This window comes from Eriocheir sinensis, chromosome 30 (genome assembly GCF_024679095.1).
Source record: "Eriocheir sinensis breed Jianghai 21 chromosome 30, ASM2467909v1, whole genome shotgun sequence".
Classification (NCBI taxonomy): domain Eukaryota; kingdom Metazoa; phylum Arthropoda; class Malacostraca; order Decapoda; family Varunidae; genus Eriocheir; species Eriocheir sinensis.
Window position 1 is genome coordinate 13109873 of NC_066538.1, and position 25811 is coordinate 13135683.

Below are 25811 nucleotides of genomic sequence, written 5' to 3' on the forward strand. Positions count from 1 at the left end.
GCAGAATTTAGCGGACTATTTTCTACATTTTTTTTTTTTTTTTTTGCCCGTGATCTACTTCCTTTCCTGTAAAAAAAAAAAAATGTATTCGTCAGCAGACTGGGAACTTATCCGAATGATGTATTTCAGCACGAGGAATTAAATATGTAGTTTGCTGAGCATAAGCGAGTAAATAAACTGAATCAACGTAATCAAATAGTTCTTCATTTCATGGAAACTTTGGCCATGGACATGAATATAACAGTTTTATACACCGCGGCACATTTGAAGTCCGGGCCACGGTGGCGAACACAACCACGTCCACACACTCTGTATTTTGCTTTAATCCGGCGGTAGTGACGACAATAGCCATGAAAATTAATTAAACCACCACTCTTAACACATGACGAATGTTACGTGGTGCATTATTCCACGGTACTTCACGTGGAAACAAATAAAACGTGAAATCCCTAGTTGGAGCCGCGGCCGGCGGTGACACACACTGGCCGCCACGTAAACAACGGCACCTGGAGGCCCCACAACACACCTGTGCCTGTGTGGCGAGCCTGTGCCGCCCTGACCACCGGCCTGCAGCACACCCCGCCCAGCCTGCCAGACCCTGAGTGTTCTCTGTCGTCACAGGTAAGGCTCAGGCCGGGCCGCATATTCCCGGGCCCTGTTGTTGTGCAGGCCAGCAGGCCGGGCGAAATTAAAAGCAGTCAGCGCTGGCAGCGAGCTGACACAAACAGGATTTTGTGAGTGTGCCACTGGAGACGATGGCTGTGTGCGGGCACCGAGTAGCCCGTGCTGAACTGAGCCTGACAGTTCTGCCACAAGGCGCGCCTCCACTCTCCACACAGGCGCTGGCTCGCGGCCGTGGCTGTTGGTGAGGGAAGCGTTCCTCGAGAAAGTTTCTTCAGAGGTTTATTGGAGCCATATAAAGACATTGGCTGAAGGTGAAAACATGCAGGATGAAGGTGAAAACATGCAGGAAAATCTGTCTTGTGAAGCCTAAATCTGCTGTAGATGATGATGATGATGATCCACAGCAGGGTTTTGGCAGCTTTGGACAGAGTAATGATGATAATAATGGCACAGGCAACTTGGTGCTTGCACTCAGCCATTTTCTTCTGTGGTGCACTCAGAAAATCCTGTGTGTGTCAACCTCGGTCTGTACAGAGGATGTAGATCGGCTTTGGGCACTGTACTTGCCATTGCCTAGAGGAGTTACTGTTTCAGGAGGCTGTGTACCCATCTTGACAGACTTGACCCTCCACCTACCAAGAGCCACAGTCACGGGCAGCACCCCTGCACTCACTGCGAGCGTTGATTGGTTCTAATTTCGCCTGGTGCTGAACAATAATAGGGTTCGGAAATATGCGGCCCGGCTGTCACCGGAGCAGGACAAGTTGATGAAGCTTGTTTAAACTAACTACACCTTGTTTTGTGACCGAGACCCGCTTATGACATTGTGTTCAGAAGCTTTTGAACGCCAGGTGAGGACTGTCTCCTGAGTAGGCGTGGTGTGTGTCAGGAGGTGATGGAGACTGACACCTCACCATAATCCCTTCAGTTATTATTTTCAGGAGCCTGAAGAGCCAGAGTCACACAAGTATCGTTACACGCATTGGCTAATATTGAAGAGAGGGTAGCCACCTCTTGCGAAGTTGATACCTACAATATTGATCCTTTTTTGGTTACCACATGCAGTGCAGTAACAAATGACTTCTGAAAAATAGAAGGGGGTCAAGGGGGTCAAAGCCCCCTATTAGTGGGATCAAGGGGGTGAACCCCCCCATTAGGTAGGTTATGTTAATACTGGAAATGAGCCTTAATGTAAGTGTGCAGACTATTGAAATCTATGCAACCAAGTAAGCTCAAACGTCCCTTGAAATTAGGATGAACTTGCATTACAATTTATAATGTTGACACATATATGTACGTACACATGATTATAGGTTTCTTAAATATTGCCTAATTATCAACTAATTACAAGCCCAGAATTTGTCTTTTCAATCACCCATATTTTGAGGTTGTTTCATTCTGCTTAGTTAATGTAGCTATCAATCAAAATCCACTCTTCAAGAACTGCTACCTATACAAAGGAAGCATAAATTGTTAAAAAAATTAAATTTCATATAATATTGTGACTTTCTTCCAACAGTTGTCAGCCACAGCCATGAGTGGTGAGGGAGCAGAGAGGGTGGTGATGGTCACTGGCAGCACCGGACTGGTGGGGAACGCTGTGCGGATCGTAACAGAGAAGGAGAAGCAGCCTGGAGAGAAGTGGGTCTTTGTCAGCTCCAAGGATGCCGATCTTACGTTAGTATTATTATGATGTTGCAGAAGTTAATGAAAAGTAAATGGTAAGAGCTATCTAGATGCTTCAGAGTAAGAAAATTGGTCAAAACTTCAAAACCACAAATTTCTAATGAACATCAAGATTCTCTACAGTAATTTTTTCTTAAAACAAATATGTACTAAAATTACATTGATATGTTTTCTGGATCTCTCATGACATTTAACTACTTCCCCAAGCTACACTCCTATCCTTACACAGCCTCTTTTCTCTCCTGAGTCTACCCTCTCTGATTCCTGGAGTGATAACACGATCCACTTTAGGCTGGCCAAGCACCCTTCCTATATCAGTGTGATCTCAGTAACAAAGATCACATGGAAGCCACCATTGCTGCATCACTGTTCATGAATTTTGCACTGCCCAGCTTACTGTGCTGCAGTAGCATTCTCTTTATTATCATATAGTGAAACGTGGGCCTGGAATGAAAAGGTCTAGAGTGCATGCAGTGGAAATGAGTTATTTGAGGAGTGCTTGTGGTGTGAGTTGAATGGATGGAATGAGTAATGAAAGTGTGTACGAGCGCTTTGGAATGTGTCATGGGGGTGAAGGGAAGAAGTGTGGAGTGGTGGAAGAAGTGCAGCAACAGACTTTAAAGTGGTTTGGCCACATGGAGTGAATGGAGGAGAGTAAGATGACCAGAAGGGTGTATGTGAGTGAGATAGAGGGAGGGAATGCTAGAGGACGACCTCCAGTGAAATGGAGAGATAGGGTGCAGGAGTACGATAGGGAGAGGGGGGAAAGATCTTTGAGAAACTTTGAGCAGGCAAGGAGGGAGTGTCTGGATGGAGAAAGTTGGAAACTCTTCTGCCGAGGCCATCCCCTGGTGGGAGCTCCTAGGAGCAGACATCGATGAAATGATGATAATGAATCATGTAATATACCATATATATATTAACTCTGAAGATGTCTTGATTATTGAACTAGGGGACTTTAGATTCAAAGCTGAATTCCAAACCTAACCTTCACCTTGTAGGAGACGGGGTGATTTTCTGGTTCAGATTAAAGAAAGTTTGACTTATATGTGGCAAAAATCTGCATTAGTTTCAGTACCAGTAATGATAACAAAAGGATAATAATAAATGTAAAATATCTTTACCAATGTGTTATCACCACCCCCATCACACTAGTAAGTTGTTTCCCCATACTCAGTGACATTGAAGCCACAAGGGCCATTTTTGAGAAGCACCGACCAACACACGTCCTCCATCTTGCAGCCATGGTTGGGGGACTCTTCCGCAACATGAAGTATGGCTGCGACTTCTTGGTGAGCTGTTGATTTCTATATATATATATATATATATATATATATATATATATATATATATATATATATATATATATATCTCTCTCTCTCTCTCTCTCTCTCTCTCTCTCTCTCTCTCTCTCTCTCTCTCTCTCTCTCTCTCTCTCTCTCTCTCTCTCTCTCTCTCTCTCTCTCTCTCTCTCTCTCTCTCTCTCTCTCTCTCTCTCTCTCTCTCTCTCTCTCTCTCTCTCTCTCTCTCTCTCTCTCTCTCTCTCTCTCTCTCTCTCTCTCTCAAAAAAAAAGTACATATATAGTTCCTTTGTTTTCCTCTGTATGGAAATCATTACTTAGACTTTATAAAAAGAAAATATTTACAATCAACAGAGAAAAGTTTAAAAATACATTTTGCATCGCAGAAGACATGAACAGTTCAGATGTTTACCAGGCCTCAGAAGATTCCTGATGCATAATTGCTGTCTCACAGTTTTTCACTCGCAAACAAGTTTTATGTTTAAATACCACTAATCAGCCTGTGATTTTTGTACTTCATGGTATTCCACACACATTACACTCCTGTGGTTTTACCCAGTATCTCAGCATTTTCCACATAAATAATAGTGTTCCTGTGTTGAAGCACCACCTCCACCTGTATTGTCTCCACAGCGCATCAACATGCTGATCAACATGAACATCTTGGAGATCAGCCACCAGATGAATGTCCAGAAGGTGGTTTCCTGCCTCTCCACCTGCATCTTCCCTGACAAGACCACCTACCCTATTGACGAGACCATGGTATGTGGCCCCACATTGGGTGGCTAGAATGCACAATGATAAAAGATGCAACCAAACCTTATGTATTACTTTGCTGATCATCTTAGAGAGGTGTGAATGGGCAAGATTGGTGGGGCTTTAGGATAGCGCTGATAACAGACGAGACAAGAATACTGTATGGAAAGGGTTAGTCCTCTTCTAAACCTCTTAAGAGAAAATGGAAGAGGATTGAGAGGTTTAGAAGAGGATTAATCCTCTTCCATTTCCTCTTGACCCTTTCCATACTGTGACGCCGATGTCTGTGTCACGGATGGAAAGGGTTAAGCTGCAGGAAGGATAGTTCTATTTATGGATGATATGAATGCAAGGGTAGGTGATGTACAGAGAATGGCACTACTATGAATTAATTGCATACTTCAGTAATGGGCTGGGACTGACCAACAGGCCCCATCAAGAGAGCCTACTGACACTATGGGCCAAGGGTTAAAAGTAAATGCAGTTGAAAAGTAAGGTGGGTGTAAGTAGAGTGAATAATAGTTGTAAATACCTGATAATGTAAGTAGAGAGATCTGTTTCTAGCAAGCACCTTTTCCAGCACAAAATGATCCACAGGTACACATGAAAAAAGAGCAAGTCGGATTATAGCTGTATATGAAAGAATGAGGAAGAATGTTAGATGGCCACAAAAGCTTTGAGGGCAATGTTCCAAAAAATTACTGTTATTCCATTTTAACAAAGACTGAAATAATAACTAAATGAAGGGTTTGTGGAGTGGATAGGAAGGCAGTGGAAAGCAGGGAGGTAACAGGTGGAGAGTTTAGGAGAAGGGCTGTAGGGAGGAGTATGAGAGGACCATTAGTGAAGTGGTGATGAGAGCTGGAAGGAATTTCAATGAGGACCAAGGAGTAAAAGAAATATTGGGACTTAAATGTTAATGGTTGACAGAGGGTGTGAAGGATGTTATAAAATAATGATAGAAGTTTGTGCAAGAAATGGCTCCTGGAAGTATTTCAGAGGAAGAGAAAAAGAAGTGGGAGAGGGAATGTAAAATTAATCCTTAAATGGGCTTTTCAGGGAGAAGTTAATGAGGTAGATGAAGATTTTGTCAGGAAACTGAGTGAAAAGTATAATAACAAGACTTTAGGGGGAACTGCAAAGTAGGAGACTAAGTCAAAAGACAGGCATTTGGAGGGTGGAAAGGACCAACGGCATGTGTGTGAAAGAGAGAAGGTAATTAACCCGGTAGGAGTGACGGGCCAAATTTGTGCCATGATTTAAACCCCCAAAAATAGATGATACATAAATTGATCACAAATGCTTTGATATATATTTTGAAATGGTTTGTGTGAGTGATGATTTTTTCTCATTTTTCTCGCTTAGAGGGACCATTAAGAAACATGATCCCCACTGCTACCGGGTTAATGACTGATGGATAGGCTGTTTGGAGCAGCTAATGAATAGAATGATGGGAAGACAGACTGATTTGGAATTTGGGTAGTGCCAGCAGCCTGGATGAAAGCTATGAGTCTTTCATATACAAAGGAGAGGGAAATCTAGGTGAGTGCAGCAGTTTTAGGATTACAAGTTTAGTGATAGTGCTGGGAAAGGATTATTAATGGAGAGTTTTGTCTGAAAGGTTGGTTAGAGCAAGTGAGGAAATGATAAGTGAAAAGCAAAAAAGGCTTAGAAAGATGATACACCAATCAGATCTTTATGATTAAAATGACCACAAAGAAGCCTCTTCTAGAAACTAGTATGCTTCATTAACACAAAAGCATAACCAGGAAGTAATAGCTCGGCCCCCCCGGCACGGGTTGAATATTTTTTGTTGTTCACAGAAATGGGGTTATAAGAACACGTAATGATGGTAGAACATAGTAGCAGTACATATAGTGGGACATGTATTATGTAGTTGTGAACCTGCCATGGCTGTGGCAGACTATATTGAAAAGTGGCATTTCTTGAGCCTAGAGTTTTTCATCTGGCATTTTTGGGTGGGGAGTAATTAGTGGGTGGGTGCTGTTGTCTGTGGTTATTTTTCATAATGTGTTATTTTTGCAAGTGCAAAACATATTTATTATATTTACATAATATGAAAATTTTCAAGGTAATATACAATACATAATTCACAATTATTTTGGTTTTATCATCATCATTATTTCATCGACGCCTGCTCCTAGGAGCTCCCACCAGGGGATGGCCACAGCCGAAGAGCTTCCAATTTTCTCTATCCAGACACTCCCTCCTTGCCTGCTCAAAGTTTCTCAAAGATCTTTCCCCCCTCTCCCTGAAGTACTCCTGCACCCTATCCCTCCATTTCACTGGAGGTCGTCCTCTAGCATTCCCTCCCTCTATCTCACTCACATACACCCTTCTGGTCATCTTACTCTCCTCCATTCGCTCCATGTGGCCAAACCACTTTAAAGTCTGTCGCTTCACTTCTTCCACCACTCCACACTTCTTCCCTTCACCCCTGTGACACATTCCAAAAGGCTCGTACACACTTTCATTACTCATTCCATCCATTCTACTCACACCACAAGCACTCCTCAAATAACTCATTTCCACTGCCTGCACTCTAGACCTCTGACTTTCATTCCAGGCCCACGTTTCACTTGCATATGTGAGGGTTGGTACTATTATTGTATTTCTCAAATCCCTCTTTACCTCCATGCTCACACTTCTGCCATTCATGATTCGCCCCAAAGACCCTACCACCCTTCTTCCTTGCAATGCCTTTTCTCTTATCTCTCCAGTGGCGGATCCAGCACCAGGTGAAGGGGGGGGCTGATATACAAGATGGGTGCCATACCATATTATATATATACTGAGGGTGAAGCGCACTGGTATCTTAGGCCATTGGCCAGGGCTTGAATCCAACCCTTCTAATAGTATGATCCCCCCAGCCTGATGGGTATGTATATATATATATATATATATATATATATATATATATATATATATATATATATATATATATATATATATATATATATATATATATATATATATATATATATATATATATATATATATATATATATATATATATATATATATATATATATATATATATATATATATATATATATATATATATTTCTTGTTTAATATTCACATAATATTTGCTAACATTGCAATCAAAGGTTAGGTTAGGTGGGTTCTGAAGCCCTCCAAAGACCCTTTACATGTCTTCACTTTCCGTTTCCCTATTGTCTCATCAACACCAGAGAGTAGTTCAGCATGCTCTCTAAAGACAGATCTTCTCTCTTTCCACAGTACTCTACATTCACACAACATACACACCTTTTCCCAAATTTTAAAATTCAATATAGCGCTTAATTGCAATGCCTCGGAGTCCCCGCCTGGTGGGGGACCAGAAATTCCCTCAGGGAGGACTCCTCTTTTGGCTGCCGACCTGAGAGGTGTCCTGATAACTTCTCGAATCTTTTTCTTATCAATTTCTGCAACATTCGCGGTCTTCGTTCTAATTTTCATTCTGTGGAACACCATCTCTCCTCCTCTGAACCTCATCTTCTCTTCCTCACCGAAACATAGGTTTCTGAGGCTACTGACAACAACCTCTACTCTGTTCCCTCCTACTATGTCTATCCTAAATTTCAATCCAAAGCTGGATGTTGCGTCTACGTGCGCAACGACATTACTTGCTCTCATGCCCACGACCTTGACTCATCAGAATTTTCCACCATTTGGCTAAGACTTCATTCTCATTCTATTACTAAATACATCTGTGCTGTTTATCTCTCACCTAACTCTATTAACTATGTAAAATTCTTTGACTACTTGAACTCTAAAGTAGAGCACATCGTGACCCACTCTCCCTTCGCTGGAATCTCCATCTTGGGAGATTTCAATGTTCACCACCATCTTTGGCTTTCATCCTCTTTCATCGACCAGCCTGGTGAGCAAGCCTACAACTTTGCTCTCCTCAATAATCTAGAGCAGTTGGTTCAGCTCCCTACACGTATTCCCGACCGTCTTGGAGACAGGCCTAACATGCTAGACCTCTTTCTTACCGCTAACCCTTCTGCCTACTCTGTCTATCTGTTCTCTCCGTTGGGCTTCTCCGATCGCAACCTTATTTCTGTATCCTGTCCTATCGCTCCTGTACACGCTCTGGACCCACCGAAGAGGCGATGCTTCTGGCATTTTGCTTCAGCTCCGTGGGATGACCTGAGGATGTACTTTTCCGATTTCCCATGGAATGATTACTGCTTTCAGGAGAGAGACCCCTCTGTGTATTCTCAGCACATCACAGAAGTGATTGTCTCTTGAATGGAGACATACATTCCACGTACTGTCTCTACTCCCCATGCTAAAAAGCCTTGGTTTAATCAGGCTTGTTCTCGTGCTGTCAAAGATATAGAGAGGCAGCGATCACAAAAGGTACCAGAGCCTTCGCACTCCTGCTAACCATTATCTATATATTTCTGCCCGGAATCGTGCCAAATCTATTGTTCGACTTACCAAAAACTCTCATAAATAGAAAATGTCAAAACTTTGCTTTTTTCTAATTCTTCCCGTGACTTGTGGCATGTAGCTAAAAACATCTCCAATTTCACTTCTTTCCCTCCTCTCCTTAACCTTGATGGCAGCACCACCGTCTCATCTATTTCTAAGCCTGAACTCTTCTCTCAAAATTTATGTAACAACTCCACTCTGGACGATTCTGGGCATCTTCCTCCTACTCATCCCCCCTTTGACTCTTTTATGCCTGTTATTATGATTCTTAAGAACGATGTTTTCTATACCCTCTCTAGCCTCAACTCTCAGAAGGCTTATGGACCTGATGGAGTGCCTCCTATTGTCCTTAAAAACTGTGCCTCCGTGCTGACACCCTGCCTGGTCAGACTCTTTCGCCTCTGCCTGTCAACATCTACCTTTCCTTCCTGCTGGAAGTACGCCTTCGCACAGCCTGTAACTAAGAAATGTGACCGCTCCAATCCTTCAAACTACCGCCCTATAGCTTTACTTTCCTGTCTATCTAAAGCTTTTGAATCAATCATTAACCGGAAGATTCAAAAGCACCTTTCCTCTTCTAACCTTCTATCTGATCGCCAGTATGGGTTCCGCAAGGGGCGTTCTACTGGCGATCTTCAACTGACTCCTGGTCATCCTCTCTTAACCGTTTCTGTGAAACTTTCTCGGTTATGCTAGACATATCGAAAGCTTTCGATAGAGTCTGGCACAAGTCTTTGCTTTCTAAACTGCCCTCTGACGGTTTCTATCCTTCTCTCTGTTCCTTTATCACCAGCTTCCGTTCCGGCCATTCTATCTCCGCTGTGGTAGACAGTCACTGTTCTTCCCCTAAACCTATCAACAGTGGTGTTCCACAGGGCTAAGTCCTATCACCCACTCTCTTCCTGTTATTCATTAATGATCTTCTTTTCATAATAAACTGTCTTGTCCACTCATACGCTGATGACTCCACTCTGCATTATTCAACTTCTTTCAGCAGAAGACCCTCTCAACAGGAATTACAAAACTCCAGACTGGAGGCTGCAGAACGCTTAATCTCAGACCTTGCTACCATTTCTGATTGGGGTAAAAGGAACCTTGTGTCCTTTAATGCCTCAAAAACCCAATTTCTCCACCTATCAACTCGACACAATCTTCCAAACACCTATTCCCTATTATTCGATAACACTCAGCTGTCACCTTCTTCATTACTAAATATCCTCAGTCTATCCTTAGCCCAAAATCTCAACTGGGAACTTCACATCTCCTCTCTCACTAAATCAGCTTCCTCGAGGTTAGGCGTTCTGTATCGTCTCCGCCAGTTCTGCTCCTCCGCACAGATGCTTTCCATTTATAGGGGCCTTGTCCGCCCTGGTATGGAGTATGCATCTCACGTATGGGGGGGCCCACTCACACAGCTCATCTGGACAGAGTGGAGTCTAAGGCTTTTCGTCTCATCAGCTCTCCTCCTTTTACTGATAGTCTTCTACCGCTAAATTCCATCACCATGTTGCCTCTCTTTCTATCTTATTTTGATATTTTCACGCTGACTGCCCTTCTGAACCTGTTAACTGCATGCCTCCCCCCCTCCCGCGGCCCCGCTGCACTCGAGTTTCTACTCATGCTCATCCCTATACTGTCCAAACCCCTTATGTAAGAGTTAACCAGCATCTTCACTTTCATCCCTTACACTGGTAAACTCTGGAACAGCCTTCCTTCATCTGTATTTCCTCCTGCCTATGACTTGTCCTCTTTCAAGACGAGTGTATCAAGACACCTCTCCACACAAATTTGACCTCTCTTTTGGCCACTCTTTACTACTTTCCGTTGTGGGAGCGGCAAGTAGCGGGGGTTTTTTTTATACACTTTTTGTTGCCCTGTTGTTGTTGTAAAAAAAAAATCTTAGATCTACATACTAAACGAAGAAAGCAAAATTGTAAAGTAATGTATATGCATAAGTTTTTATTATATCACAGTTCTATAGCAAACAGTGTAATATAACAAAGTGGTATAAAACTAGGACATACTTTTATTTTTTATTTCCAATGTGAGGGCGCAATTTTGTTTCTAAGGTAAGGTAAGGGCGCAATTTAGGTCCTAAGGAGGGGGCAGCCCCCCCCCCTGGATCCGCCACTGTATCTCTCCCTCTGTACCACCATGCTTACACATAACTGATCCAAGGCACTTAAACTCATTGACCTCCTCCAGTTCTTCATCATTCAAAATTATTTTGCATTCTTTTTCACATTTAATTCCCACTCTATATGGTCATACAAAATCTACAACCTCACTTCTACGTCGCTCACAAACCATCACTTTACTTTTGTTGACATTTACTTTCACCTTTTTCCTGTTACACACTATCAAAAACAATGACCAAATTTTGTAGGTCACTTTCATTTTCTGCAATGAGCACCGTGTCATCAGCAAACAGTATCAAATTCAGTACCCACTTCCTTCCCTCATCGAAGTCTTACTCCAACTTCTCCAACTTTGTCCTTAATTTCTCCAATAACACCATCCATATAAATATTGAATAACCATGGTGACATGACGCACCCTTGTCTTAAGCCCACTTTTATCTTAAAATGTTAACTTGTTTCTCCAGTAATTTTGACACATGCAGATGCATCCTCATAGAAAGACTTAATTGCACTAAGCAGTTTACCTCCCACACCATAAATCTTTAAAACATCCCACAATGCAATCCAATCGACTCTGTCAGAAGCTTTTTCCAAATCCATGAAGGCAGCGTATAGTTTGGTTTTATAATTTTATGAATACGAGCGTTTTGGAATGTGTCACAGGGGTGAAGGGAAGAAGTGTGGAGTGGTGGAAGAAGTGAAGCGACAGACTTTAAAGTGGTTTGGCCACATGGAGCGGATGGAGGAGAGTAAGATGACCAGAAGGGTGTATGTGAGTGAGATAGAGGGAGGGAATGCTAGAGGACGACCTCCAGTGAAATGGAGGGATAGGGTGCAAGAGTATGTTAGGGAGAGGGGGGAAAGATCTTTGAGAAACTTTGAGCAGGCAAGGAGGGAGTGTCTGGATAGAGAAAGCTGGAAGCTCTTCTGCTGTGGCCATCCCCTGGTGGGAGCTCCTAGGAGCAGGCATCGATGAAATGATGATGATGATGATGCTGATTAGTGGGACCCTGTGTCTAGCATTATGAGGCAAAAATGTTGCTAGTTCTGAAATCACTAGTTTGGTGGCAAACTTTATATATACAGTCAAAATCAAAAACAGACTGAAACCTTTAGGAAGTTGACTTTTCTCTCTTTCCCCTGCTTTAACCCTTTCCATCCGTGATGCAGATGTCAGCGTCACAGTATGGAAAGGGTCTAGAGGAAATGGAAGAGGATTAATCCTCTTCTAAACCTCTCATTCCTCCTCTAAATTCCTCTTAATCCACTTCCATTTCCTCTTAAGAGGTTTGGAAGAGGATTAAGAGGATATGAAAGAGGATTAAGAGGTTTAGAAGAGGACTAACAGTGACGCCATTGGACGCCGAAGTCGGCGTCGCCGGAGTGAAGGGTTAAGCAAATAAAACTTACATTTATATATAACTGCAGAAAGGGAAAGACACATTTATATATAACTGCAGAAAGGGAAAGACACATTTATATATAACTGCAGAAAGGGAAAGACACATTTATATATAACTGCAGAAAGGGAAAGACACATTTATATATAACTGCAGAAAGGGAAAGACACATTTATATATAACTGCAAAAACAGGAAAGACAACAATAACGTGCCATTAAATGCTTTGATTGTTCTCTCTACTGAATAAAGAAGTTGAGTGCATTGGCTAACTGAGAGCCCACATTTAGGTGCCAAGTTGACATCACACAGTCCTGTCTCACCACACTAATCCCAGAACTCTTGCTCACTGCAATACCCATTGGCACATATGCACCATTGTAGAAGTTTTCTTATTCCTTTTAGTAAACAATGTCCAATGCCATGTGTTCTTAGAACATCCCACTGAACTCCCTCGTCCACCTTATAAGCCTTCTCTTAATCCATGAGTGCAGAGTACTTCCTAAAATGCTTTTCTACAGTCATTTCAGTGGCAAAGACCTGTACATCCTCTTCTTATTCTAAACCCTTCCTCAGTTGCTTTAACCAAATCCTCTGTCACTGCTCCAACTTATACTTCCACTCTCTTGTCCCCTGTCCATTACCTTCTTTTCATCTTAGGACATAATAATATTCCCCACAGGTCCACAATGGCCCTCCACACAACTCCAACTATGGCTACAGCATGGCCAAGCGGATGGTTGACGTCATGAACAAGACCTACAACGAGCAGCATGGCCGCCTCTTTACCTCGGTCATCCCCACCAATGTGTACGGCCCCCACGACAACTTCAACCTGGAGGACGGCCATGTGCTGACGGGACTCATCCACAAGGTGAGGGGGGTCAGGGGGGTAGAGAGATGACTGAAGGGATGGCTGACTTCTGGCTATTTTAGATAGGGGAATTGCTGATGGGCTAGATGACTGGCTGTCTGGATTGATGGGTGAATGGCTGGCACTGGCACAAGGCACTGCATGATAGCACAATTTTTCTCCTTCTTTATATCATAAAATCTGTAAGTTATTTTCTGTATTTTTTTTATGGTGAAGATGCAGAACTGTGGAGGGATTCCATTGTACAGTAAACCCGCGCTTTTACAGATCTCGATATAATGAATTTTAGCTGTAAAGAACTCTTTTCCCAGTCTGGTATGTGCAAGGATTTACTGAACAAACTCAGTAATTGCAAGGTTGAGTTTGGTGATCGGATTTTCAAACACAACGACACCCTCTTCCCCCAATGAGGTATTCTTAGCAGATGTCACCAGTGACAGGGCCACAGGGCCCACGTAGCTTGAGCTATTATTTCAATTATCGTAAATTACCTGTGTTTCTCTGGGACTAGTAACATTTACACTTCAATACAATAAGTGACACTATTGTTAATAAAAATGTAGCTGATCATTCTCATTGTTTTATTTATTTGTAAATGAGAGAAAATAAATGTCGTGAGGAAGCTTATCCTCATCAAAAATTGTTCTTGCATGAAAGCCCTGCGAAATCAAGCAGATATGGGCTCTTTAAAAAATTCTATTTAGATTGCAATATTTGCTGAATACCTGCCGCAGGTGTATCAGTGTCGCCTTCTGCGAAATTTATCAAAAACATTAGGGCGTCAGGCATCTCAAAAGATGTCGGTGTGCTGCATTGGCTTCTGTCCAATAGTCTTTCCCTCCACCCACAACTCCTGGCCGTAAACACTGTCACATTTGACCTGCCCACGCTCCTGTTAGTGGCAGGCGTCCACCCAAGGTCTGGGTCCATCTCACACAACAAGCAACATAGTATAATATGCTGGAAGCGAAAACCGGTGACCTCAGTGAGACACAAACACCTGGCTGTCTTTGTTTTGGTGGGGAGAGGGTTGTCAAGATACCTGATGTCCTAATGTTTTTGATGAATTTCGCCGAAGGTGACACTGATGCACCCAAAGCAGGTACTCAGCATATAATGTAATGTAAATAATTTTTTTTTTAAATCTCACTTGTGCTAGATTTTGCAGGGCTTTCATGCAAGAATGATTCTGGATGAGGAGAGGCTGCTGGACGCCATTTATATTTTCCTCGTTTACCAATAAATAAAACAACGAGAATGATCAGCTACAATTTTATTAACAATAGTGTCACTTATTGTACTGAAGTGTATTTGTTACAAGCCCCAGAGAAACACAGGTAATATACAATAATTGGAAGAATAGCTCAAGCTTCGTGGGCCCTGTGACTCTATACCCGTTAGTTGGCAACTCTGGAATATGCCCCGTTGGTTCGTTAAAGCAAGGATCTACTGTACATGTATGTATCCTCAAAATTTTTGAAGAAAATGAAGCATGTACAGTATTTGTCAGACTGAAAAGTTTGGTATGTGCCTTGAAGACCGAACTTTGCATTACCTGTAGGCATAACCGTAGGCTTATGGGAAGTGTACAGCTTGAATAAGATATTGCTGTTGTTGTTGAAGGGCTGTGATGGTGTAACAGGTCCTACTCAACTGGCAGAGTCCTCTGATGACAAGGAAATACTTGCGGAAGCCATTGTTATTGTTTTGGTGTTGGTCTTGGTGCGGAAGTTGCCGACTCCAGGGTGTATCAGCACCTTTTGGCTCAGTTGGAGTTTGTTTACATTCTAACACAAATGTTTTGCATTCATTCAACAGCGATATCATGCTAAGATACCAGCTGTGTTGCTCCATGTGAACCACACTTGTTTTTCTTAGTAGTGCTTTGTTTAGCTGACTGTCCTACACCTTTGGGTACAAGTTGAAAGTTAAGTAGCAACAGGGCTGCACCTCCAAAGTGAGCAGGTCACCTATCACATGGTGCTGTTTTTACAGTATGGTATATGTGTGTGTACTCACCATACAATACATGTATCACTATTTGGTGCTGGTCCTTTTGTATACGATGGACATGTACTGCAGGTCAGGAAAGAGCCAACAAAACATCTTAGTAAAATTGATGGTCAAGATGTTTGTTTATTTACTTTTATATCTTTTCAAAATATAGCACTTGAAAATGGAGTGCATCTTTGATGCCAGCAAATACAGTTAATAGTTAATACAAACAACCCCCACTAATGACTAATCGTTTTTTGTGCAAACCCAATATAATATGGTTTTGAGTTTAGCTCCAGGGCCCGAAGTCTTCCTTCATCTGCTCTTATCAGCTATTATTGCTCAATCTGAATCAATATATGTACACTACGACTTCCCTGAATCTGCAGCTTTGTTTATATATTAATATGATGATAATACACCACCGCTGAGTTGCCTCTCAGCCCTCCAACAAGAGCACCTCGCCTCACTATAGCAGCATTTGTCACTTGTCTGCCTGCAACTAAAAAAACCAAATGGAAGCTCCATCTGGACCATGTGCCTCGGATTAATCTTGTCTACTCTCCTTTCCTATCCTTTTCTCTATTCATTGTTGCCTTATTTTCCATTTCAAAATTTAGTGGCTATTTACCAAAGGTGTTTGATCTTGGTCTTGGCTGTGCCATCACTATTTTGGCGATATGTTGCAATCTGCAAGGTTGAACTGTGATTCTGTTAGTTAATAACTGGTTCCTAACGAATTATGTGCTAATAGGTTAATAATTCTACTATGTTTGCTGAGCTGCTTGGAAGAAAGTTCTTTGTGATGCCTGTAGCACCAGTAGGCTTTCTTTAGGGGCCTTATGGATGGCCCCTGCCCTTCAGTGGTGCAGGCTAATTTTATTTATAGTGGCTGCCGTGATGTATGACTCTTGCTTGGCCCATGCTGCCCCCCGGTGCTCCTCTTCACCATAGTTGCTGAAGTTAAGGTTGATTGAAGTCTGGACAGCATGTGGGTAATGTTCCGCCACTCGGCAATGACTTGAAAAATCATTGTGTTTTGGTGGGGACTCAACCCTTTCTTTTTTATTTATTTATTTATTTATTTATTTTTTTTTTTTTACGTCTTTGCCTGTGGCGCCAGTAGGCTTGAGTAGTAGGGCCTGATGGTCGGCCTAAGCCCATTGTGGCACAGGCAAGTGTTTATAGTGGCACCATCTTGCATTGGCTCATGCTGCCCCCCGGAGATCATCTTTGATCCTAGAATCTAGAGTCTGGGTTGATGGGTGGTCTTCTGGACAGAATGTGGGTAGTCTTAGGCCACTCGGCAGTGACTGAAAAATCCCAGCTTGGTGTCACTGGATGGGGCGCGAACCCACGTCGTCCTGGATGCAGCGCCGTCATGTTATCCATTTGGCCACTGCCTCCCTTAAACCTAGTCCACGCTAGGTCTTCGGGCTCACCACGCCCATATTCTAACCACTCGGGCACCGCCTCCCTGTTTGCTAAGCTAATAGCTACACATTGGCCTTATTCCTCAAGCACTGCTTGGTGAATAGCCTCACCTTGTCAAAATGCTTTATGTTGCCCCCCATTATTAAGGAGACAGTAACACCTCCATTCATTTAGTAAGCTATTATAACTGTAGGCAAGAGGGAGTGGGTGGTGATTCAGGAAGTGCGGACGGGGTGAATTCACCTTCACTGAACGTGTGACTGAAGACTGATTCAATCAAGGGGAAATGTATGGCTTTGTATACATTTCTCTTTCCTACCTATGCCAAGCACTGTTAACCATCTCCAAGCTCATTAGTGTCTGTATCACTTCTCTGGAGCTTCAGTCAAGACAAGTGTAATGACGCTGTTTGTGACTGCCTAATGTAAACCCCCTATAATGTTCTTATGAGGTATTTATCACAAGATTCATATATACACATGAGTGATGAGTCAGGACTGCAGGCATAAGTGATGAATCTACAGTTGTGCTTATTAATAGTTAAGTGAATGGTGCAAGTTTTCTTCATTAGTGGTATTGTTGAGGAGGGGAGGAGGAGGGTGGTTAGCTAACCCTCAGTGGTCAGTTAAAAATTGCTCCAGGAAAAAAAATTCTAAAAGTGAATTTTGGCAGTTATTTAGTGAGCAAACAATAAACCAAGAAGCACGTTGAAGCAAATTTTTGTTGCATGAACTTTCATAAAGGGTTATGGGTTATACCTGTGCTGAAGGGATTCCCGCCAGCTCCTGGATGTGCTGATATGGTGGTGCTGTAACTGTCCTGTTACTACACCTAATGGACATTTTGATATGGTCCTTGCTTTAGTGACTGATACTATTGGTATTTCCCCATCATACCTACTCACTAAGGTCTGTGTTTTCAAGATTTTTTCAGCAAAGGAAGCAGTTCAAGGGTAAAAAAAAAAAAAAAAAAAAAAGACTACAACAAAGCCCACTAATCACTACTCTTATAAAAAGAAGTATAGAGGAGTTGTCAAAAAAAGAAGTCAATTTTTGGAGGAGAGATGCCTTGATACTCCTCTCTTGAAGGTCAAGTGGTAGGCAGGAGGAATTACAAAAGAAGGAAGGCTGATCCATAGTTTACCAGTAAAAAAGGATGAAAGAATGAAGAATGCTGGTTAACTCTTGCATAAGGGATTTTGACAGTACTACATAGGGATGAACCAGAGTAGAAAGCTGAGTGAAGTGGGAGTGTGGGAGTTGGGGAGGCATGCAGTTCGCAAGTTCAGAAGAGCAGCTAGCATGAAAATATCAATAGAAAATAGAGAGATGCAACACTGCAGTGGAATTTAAGAGGGAGAAGACTGTCAGTGAGAGAAGGGGAGTTGATAAGACAAAGAGCCTTAGACTCTATGTACTCTGTCCAAGAGAGCTGTTTGTGTGGAGCCCCCCTCACACGTGAGATGCATACTTCATACAACGGCAGACAAGGCCCCTGTACATGGACGGCAACTGGGAGGGGGAAAAGAACTGTCAGAGACGATACAGAATGCCCAACCTCGAGGAAGCTGATTTAGTAAGAGAGGAGATGTGGAGTTTACATTTAAGATTTTGATTTAAGGATAGACCGAGGATGTTTAGTGTAAAAGAAGGTGACAGCTGAGTGTTGTTGAAGAATAGGGGATAGGTGTTTGGAAGATTGTTTTGAGTTGCTAGGTTTTTGAGGCATCGAAGAACACCAAGTTCCTCCTACCCCAACCAGAAAGAATGGCAAGATCTGAGATTAAGCATTCTGTAGCCTCCAGTCTGGAGTCCCTGTTGGGAAGATCTCCTGTTGAAAGAAGTTGAATAATGCAGAGTAGTCATCAGCATATGAGTGGATAACAGTTTCTTATGGAAAGATGATCATTGATAAATAACAGGAAGAGAGTAGATAGGACAAAGCCCTGCAGGACACTACTGTTGATAGGTTTAGGTGAAGAATGGTGTCCATCTACCACAATGGAGATAGATCGACCAGAAGGGAAACTGAAGGTAAAAGTACAGAGAGAGGGATAGAATCCATAAGAGGGTAGTTTAGACAATAAAGATTTTTGCCAGACACTGTCTAAAGCTTTCAAGATGTCTAAGGCAACATCAAAAGTTTCACTGAAATGGTTAAGAGAGGATGACCAGGAGTCATTTAATAACCCAAGATCACCAGTAGAACCCCCTTGCTGAACCCATACTGGCAATCAGATAGGTCAGAAGTTGATAGATCCTTATGAATCTTCTGGTTAAGGATTGATTCAAATGCTTTAGAAAGACAAGAAAGTAAATCTTTAGGACGGTAGTTTGAGGGATTGGAACGGTCACCCTTCTTAGGCACAGGCTGTATGTAGGCAAATTTCCATCAGGAAGGAAAGGTAGATGTTGAAAGGCTGAGACAAAAGAGTTTGGCCAGGCAGGGTGTCAGCATGAAAGCACAGTTTTTAACCCATTCGTGGTTACCTATGTTACAATGTGTGTACTCCCCCTGGTCACGAAAAATGGAAAACAAAATTTTTGGCCTAATGAATCCAAAAATATCTCCACATAAAGAAAATAACATGGAAATTTCCTCCTTACCTTTTTTTAAATGCCCCGCAGGCATTTAACTGGCAGCTGTGGCGCGGCGCTGCCAGACGTAATCTCACCACTGAGATATTATTTTCAACTCTTCCTCTAACAGTTGTTTTTCTTTTGCACAAAACTACATTCTTATGATATTGTATCACTATAAGAACACAACTAGTCTCAAAATAGTAATTATGAATGGGAAACATAAACAGGAAATATGGCATAACAATTGTTTCCTTTTGTACAACACTACATTCTTATGATAGTGTATGACTAGGCTATAAGAACACAATTTGTCTCAAAATAGGCAAGTAATTCTGAACAGGAAACGTGGCATAACACGTGACCAACAGGATCGGCGGGAAGGCGTCTGTCTGGCTGGAGTGAGACCACGGGCGGGTGGGGGAGTCACTCTTGGACGAGACGCATTGCTTTCATCTTCGCTTGATGAACTCCGACGTCTTGCCATCTTTGTTCTGCCACCACGTAGTGAATATAAACACCTAGAGGTGGAAGGAGGTGGAGAAGATAATTAAGTAGGTGATGGTCCAGAGCATATGTTTGAGGAGTAGTCAGCTGCTGCTGTGTCTGCTGGATAATATTCAGATCCACTTGCTGATTGGCTTTCTTCACTTTCTTGAAAAACATAATCTTCATCTTTATCACTATCATCTATTGTAGATTCACTGTCAGTATCACCCTCCTCTTCATTGAAATGAAGCTGAATTTGCTCATCAGTGAGAGCGCCGAGTCAACATATCTACGTGCCATACTGTATAAGCATGCTCTGAACCAATAAAACTGCCGCGCATAAAGTCATCACTTGAGAAAAGATGCCTGACACTTCAGTAAATGTAATTATAAACCGCTAGAGGCATTTCATTCACGTGGAAAAAAAAATAATAAAACGTCATATGACGTGGTTGACCAGAGGGAGTAACAACATTAACACATCAGGTGACGTGGTTGACCACGAACGGGTTAAAGACAATAGGAGGCACTCTATTGGGTCTATAAGCCTTCTGAGGATTGAGGCCAGAGAAGGCATATAAAACATTGCTCTTAAGAATTTTAATTACAGGCAGAGTGGAGTCAGAGGGGGATGAGTGGGAGGAGTATTCCCTGAATTGTCCAGAGTGGAATTGATATAGAAAGGTTACCCATTGCCTTGTCTTCCACACTGTAGGTGTACATGGCCAAAAAGAACAACACTCCCTTCACCATCTGGGGCACCGGCAAGCCCCGACGTCAGTTCATCTACTCCCTAGACTTGGCGCGGCTCATGATCTGGGCGGTGAGGGAGTACGAAGAGGTGACGCCCATCATCCTCTCTGGTAAGTTACATGAGATCGTGTGGAGTTGTTTCAAAGTATATGAAGTTGTAGAAATAGCAGTACAAATAGTAGAAGTAGTAGTAGTAGAAGCAAAGAGTATAGATAGTAAAGAAGCTACACTCGCGTCCACCCCTATGGGAAACCTGGAACTGGGGCAATGGTGGCATCCCAAATGGCATGTGATTTACTTGAGATGGCAGCTGGATGTGCTGGCACCTAACACACCAATGTATAGGTGAATATTGGCACTTTTGGGTTGTGGCAATATGTATTGCTTCTTTACAATCATTTATATTACAATGCACTGATTAGGAAAGCTTACTATTATTCTAAAGGAAATAAATGAGTAGATAATACACAAGAGTGTCGCTGGTCACTTTATCTACCTCTCCACTTTACACATGGCCTGCGACTACAGTTTGGATCTTTATCTAAAATTACCAGCACCATTTGTTCGTTTTGTAACCATTTGTAGGCTGTAACACAAGTGCAGCCTCTTATAGCAAATTGGAGAGGCTACAGGGGTCCTCAACTTACGATGGAGTTCCGTTCCTACGACACATCGTAACCCAATTTTGTATTAAGTTGAAACACACCCTTTATTAGAGGGAACTGTCAGCCCCAACCCTCAAATCAAAGTGCCATATGCACCTGAATCACTCACCTATGCTTTTCTTTGAAGCACTGCCATCAGAAGAGTCTGCCTTATGCTTAGGAGACATAATGAAGGCCAAAAGTCAATGGAAAAAGAACACAAACAAAGAGAGCATAAGCACAACAAACTAAATTGGCGTACAGCAGGAAATGAACTCGATCAAGCACCGTGTGACGACGTATTCTTATGCTGCGGTTGCGAACTAGTTCACGTGTGAAGTTCATAATTACAACACAATGTCTAAGTCGTAACAAGGATTTTTTAATGATTTATGGGGGCTGTGTCGTAACCTCAAAACATCATAGGTCAAGGACCGCATAACCCAAGGATCCCCTGTACACCTGTGTAGATAGCCTAGAAATGTTACTAGATTTTTGATAAAGTAGAACCAAGAGACTGTTCTTTTTATAAGCACTTGTAGCCAATAACCCAAGTGTAGCCTGTTATAGCAAGTCGGAGTGGCTGTACTTGTGTAGGCAACCTAAGGATGTGTTAAATATTTTAGTAAGGCAATACAAAGAGATAAAAGAAGTGTGAAACATTTTTTTATTTTATTTACATCCAAATGACCCTTCCACTTTCAGGCTCACTTATACAGAAGGTATAATATAATACAAGAACAACACATATAGACAAACTTGTGCAGTTTTATTTACCATTTTTCTTTTTCCTATACATTTTTCACATCCAACCTCTGCAAAGTTTGTGGACCACAATGGTCACTGCTCTTGGCACTCTCCAACAATCAAAACAGTATAATATAGCCGATGTCTGGGCCAAATTTGGTGCTTTTAGGTGAATCTGCACAATCAACCCTTCCTGAGTCCCTAAGCTTCCCACTGAATTGAGAAGAAATCAAAATATGAAGAGTGTGATGCAGTAGTGACAAAAACTGTTATTACAACTGTAATTATAATTATATTGATAATAATTAATAATAATGTTTAATATAATCATAAAAAATAATTGTATGCATAGTAGTAATGGCAGCAGTTGTAATGACTGATCTTGTCCTTTCAACCCCCAGTTGATGAGGAGGATGAGTTGTCCATCAAGGAGGCGGCAGACATCGTGGTGGAGGAGATGGGTTTCAAGGGGGAGGTGACACAAGACACCACCAAGTCTGATGGCCAGTACAAGAAGACTGCGTGCAACGCCAAGATGAGGAAGTACCTGCCGGATTACAAGTTCACCCCCATCAGGCAGGGCATCCGGGAGACTGTGGAGTGGTTCACCGCCAACTACGACACTGCCCGCAAGTAGAGGTGAGGAGGGCTGAGTGTGTTTGTTTGTGTGTGTGTGTGTGTGTATAGTATTGAGAAAGCTGTATTCCCTGATATCTTTCAAGCATCAGGTCTTTTTCAACTTTATTTTCCTTTCATGACTTAGAGTTACAGGCTGTCCTCTTGTACTGACCATCAAACTTGGTGGCATCTTGTTGCCTGTGTTTTTTTTTTTTTTTTTTTTTTTTTTTTTTTTTTTTTTTTTTAATTTTTTTTTTTTTTTTTTTTTTGATTGTTTAGGCAAGGCTTGGGGAGGGTGGGGGCTGGGTGTCGGCTCCAGGTCGGTCCATTGGTGGGCTGTGTTTATAGTTGCTCATGCTGCCATTGAAGGCTTCCATGCCCCCCGCTCTTGCAGCTGATTTGCTTGGGATCTTTTCTCTTGAGTGATGCTGATGGGTGGTGGACAGGACAGCATAGGGAGTTTGTGACTGAAAAATGTGTGTGAAAGGTGAGAGGGTGGGGGGGGTGCCAACCCACTTGGCAGTGAATGTGGTGAATGTGGCAATCCACACGAGCCCGGCCACGTGTGTGTGTGTGTGTGTGTGTGTGTGTGTGTGTGTGTGTGTGTGTGTGTGTGTGCTTGTGTGTGTGTGTGTGTGTGTGTGTGTGTGTGTGTGTGTGTGTGTGTGTGTGTGTGTGTGTGAGTGCTTGTCTGTGTGTGTGTGTGTGTGTGTGTGTGTGTGTGTGTGTGTGTGTGTGTGTGTGTGTGTGTGTGTGTGTGTGTGTGTGTGTGTGTGTGTGTGTGTGTGTGTGCAGATGTGCGTTCATGTGTGCATGTGTTTGTAATTCACTATGGTCTGGCTTTGTGCTAGACTTGCTAGACCTGCAAAGGAGCTTGGAGCTCACAAATGACTGAACTTTTAGGCACTTCTGAAACCTTACACACACATACCTGTGAGGTGGGACACAACCCCTGACTGACTCCCAGTACCCATTTACTGCTGGGTGGGCACAGATTTAAAGAGACTGCCCATCCATCACCATGCCACATGGGAATTAAACCCAAAACCTCTTGGTTGTGAGGAAAGATTGCTAACAGCTGTAGCTACTGTGGAGTTAATTTGTGTGTGTGTGTGTGTGTGTGTGTGTGTGTGTGTGTTTGCACAGGTGTATTTACTTTGCTGGTATTTGTGAAGTTGTATTTGCCTAGTTACAATAATTACTCAGTAGTTAAGGTGAATAAGGAATGTAATTACACATCCATTTGCTTCTTAAGTCAAAATTTTGTGATAGGAAGGAACATGATTATTGTAATGCCTTCTGAACATGAAGTGCAATTACTTATTATGTCCAAGGAAACACTTCACTGGTTCTTGAGTAAGGAAAATTATTTAATTAATATCTATTGAGTAAGGAGGGAGCTTCTACTTGAAACCTTCCTAGTGGAATTTGGTTTCCATTTGACCCAGTGGATAAAGAGGAGGAATTATCAAATGTGAAGAGCAGGGACGTACCTGCATCTATCAACTAAACAGTAGGACTCAACCGCATCTATTGCTGAAAAAACAGGACTCCATAAAGATGTACTGCATTAGGAAGAGAATTACACTGTTTGCTAAGAAGTATGGAAGAGTAGGATACGTAGGCAAAAATTTTCCAGCCTTTCTCTGCTAGAGGTGATTCAAACAGTGTTTGAGGCACATTCAGTGAATGAGGAAAAGAAATTCACTCTTTAACATCTAGTGAAAAGGAACAGGATTTTAGAGATGCATTGGTGATTAAGGAGATCAAAATCACTGCCAGCCATTGAGGAGGAGCAAGATGTTGTAGGACCACATTTGATGGATGAGGAAAATAATTTCACTACCGCCAACAAATAACGAGGAAGCTGATGTAGGCATGTACCTGAACTGAATGAGAAGAGGATTTCTCTTCTAGCCAAGAAGTGGGGTTAAGAAGGAGAATGCTGTAGGTACACATTTGTTGCATGAGGAAGAGAATTTCACTGCTATCCAAAATGTGAGGAAGAGAAAAAAGGTATTTTAATAACATATTTGTTGGGTGATAGAGAGGATTTCTCTGCCAGCCAGCAGGTAAGGAGAGACAGGATGTTAGAGGGACATTTGCTGGATGAGAAAGAGAATTTCACCATAAAGGCATAAGCCAAGGCAGGGGCAAGATTCCAGTAGTAGCTGTCAAGTGAATTCAGGAATATCTAACAATACTTTCTGCTTCCTGACATAACTCACATCACTGATCCAACAGATGGCCCACACCAGTGCCAAGCTAGCCAGTGGTGAGTGTGGGTGTGCCAGGGCAACTCACCATCACCACCACCACCACTGCTGACCTTGAGACCTGCCTGCTGAAGGTTCAGGGGCAGGCAGAGCAGGCTGAGGGTGTGAGAGGTTCTCCTTTGCACCATGGTATCAAGAGGAGCATGAATGGCACTGTATTCAGAATGTTGACACTTCCTGATATTTTCCAAAGTTGATTTTTTGCCAAAGGGGCACAACAGAGAGGGCCATGGCATCTGGCAGTGTTTTGAACCTGTGCTGTAAATTTCTTTTAAAACATCCAGATTTGCTGATTCCAGATAACTTTTCTCTGATTGATTTTTCTGCTCATATACATGCAGTACACATCTGGTTCTTTTGGGCTTTAGATACACATGATATTTTAGTTGTGTTTGGATGAGGACTGCCCATCTGAAGGCACTGTTGCTCCCTTACCTGCCTGCAGCCTTTCCTTCTACTGCACACACCTGCCCTCTGCCATTCCAGGAGGGAGTGCGTCTTCTTGGCTCCCCATCAATTACTGCTCACTCACTCACTCCCCACACTGGGTTTTTCCCAATGCCATTGCTTAAGGGAGGAAGGAGTGTGTCTTGCCTTCTGAGCATTTTTTTTATTCCTCTCAATCACTCCAGTTTCATCTGATATATCTTATATTATTGGTTTTCTAATAAAGAAGTATGCATTTGTGTGGCATACATGGAATATCTTGGTTTTCTTCATCCTCCTCATATATACTGTATATATGTATTTGCAAAATGATTATCCATTGTGTGACTGATACCATCATGATTTGCAAACTCGGATAAAATAGTTTTATTTTAAGTAACAACAACAGGATTGGTTATATCAATAATAATGCCTTCCATGTTTTCTTTTCAACTACAGCTACCAATTTGTTAGCATGAATAACAGACTTTCATACTATCACTAAGACAAACTAGAAAACATCCTTCATTGAATACAATCACCAGATATATTTTTCCTTTTTCATCATTTTCATCCCATGTCATGAAAAGCCCTCAGGGACA

At 42.2% G+C, this 25811-nt stretch overlaps 1 protein-coding gene across 2 annotated transcripts; it reads left to right on the top strand.

The window, feature by feature from the left end:
• The first annotated feature begins 454 nt into the window (after positions 1 to 454).
• On the top strand, positions 455 to 25485 carry LOC127005574 (GDP-L-fucose synthase-like). 2 transcript variants are annotated; one of them, XM_050874514.1, is made up of 8 exons: positions 455 to 621; positions 2144 to 2301; positions 3488 to 3602; positions 4245 to 4373; positions 13057 to 13248; positions 20461 to 20608; positions 22291 to 22528; positions 24752 to 25485. In XM_050874514.1, the coding sequence occupies exons 2-7, from the start codon at positions 2159 to 2161 to the stop codon at positions 22524 to 22526; spliced, it is 963 nt and encodes a 320-aa protein (XP_050730471.1). In that variant the 5' UTR covers positions 455 to 621; positions 2144 to 2158; the 3' UTR covers positions 22527 to 22528; positions 24752 to 25485. The 2 variants fall into 2 exon arrangements, with proteins under 2 accessions (XP_050730471.1, XP_050730470.1); XM_050874513.1 differs by lacking the exon at positions 455 to 621 and adding an exon at positions 1062 to 1475.
• Positions 25486 to 25811: the final 326 nt, after the last annotated feature.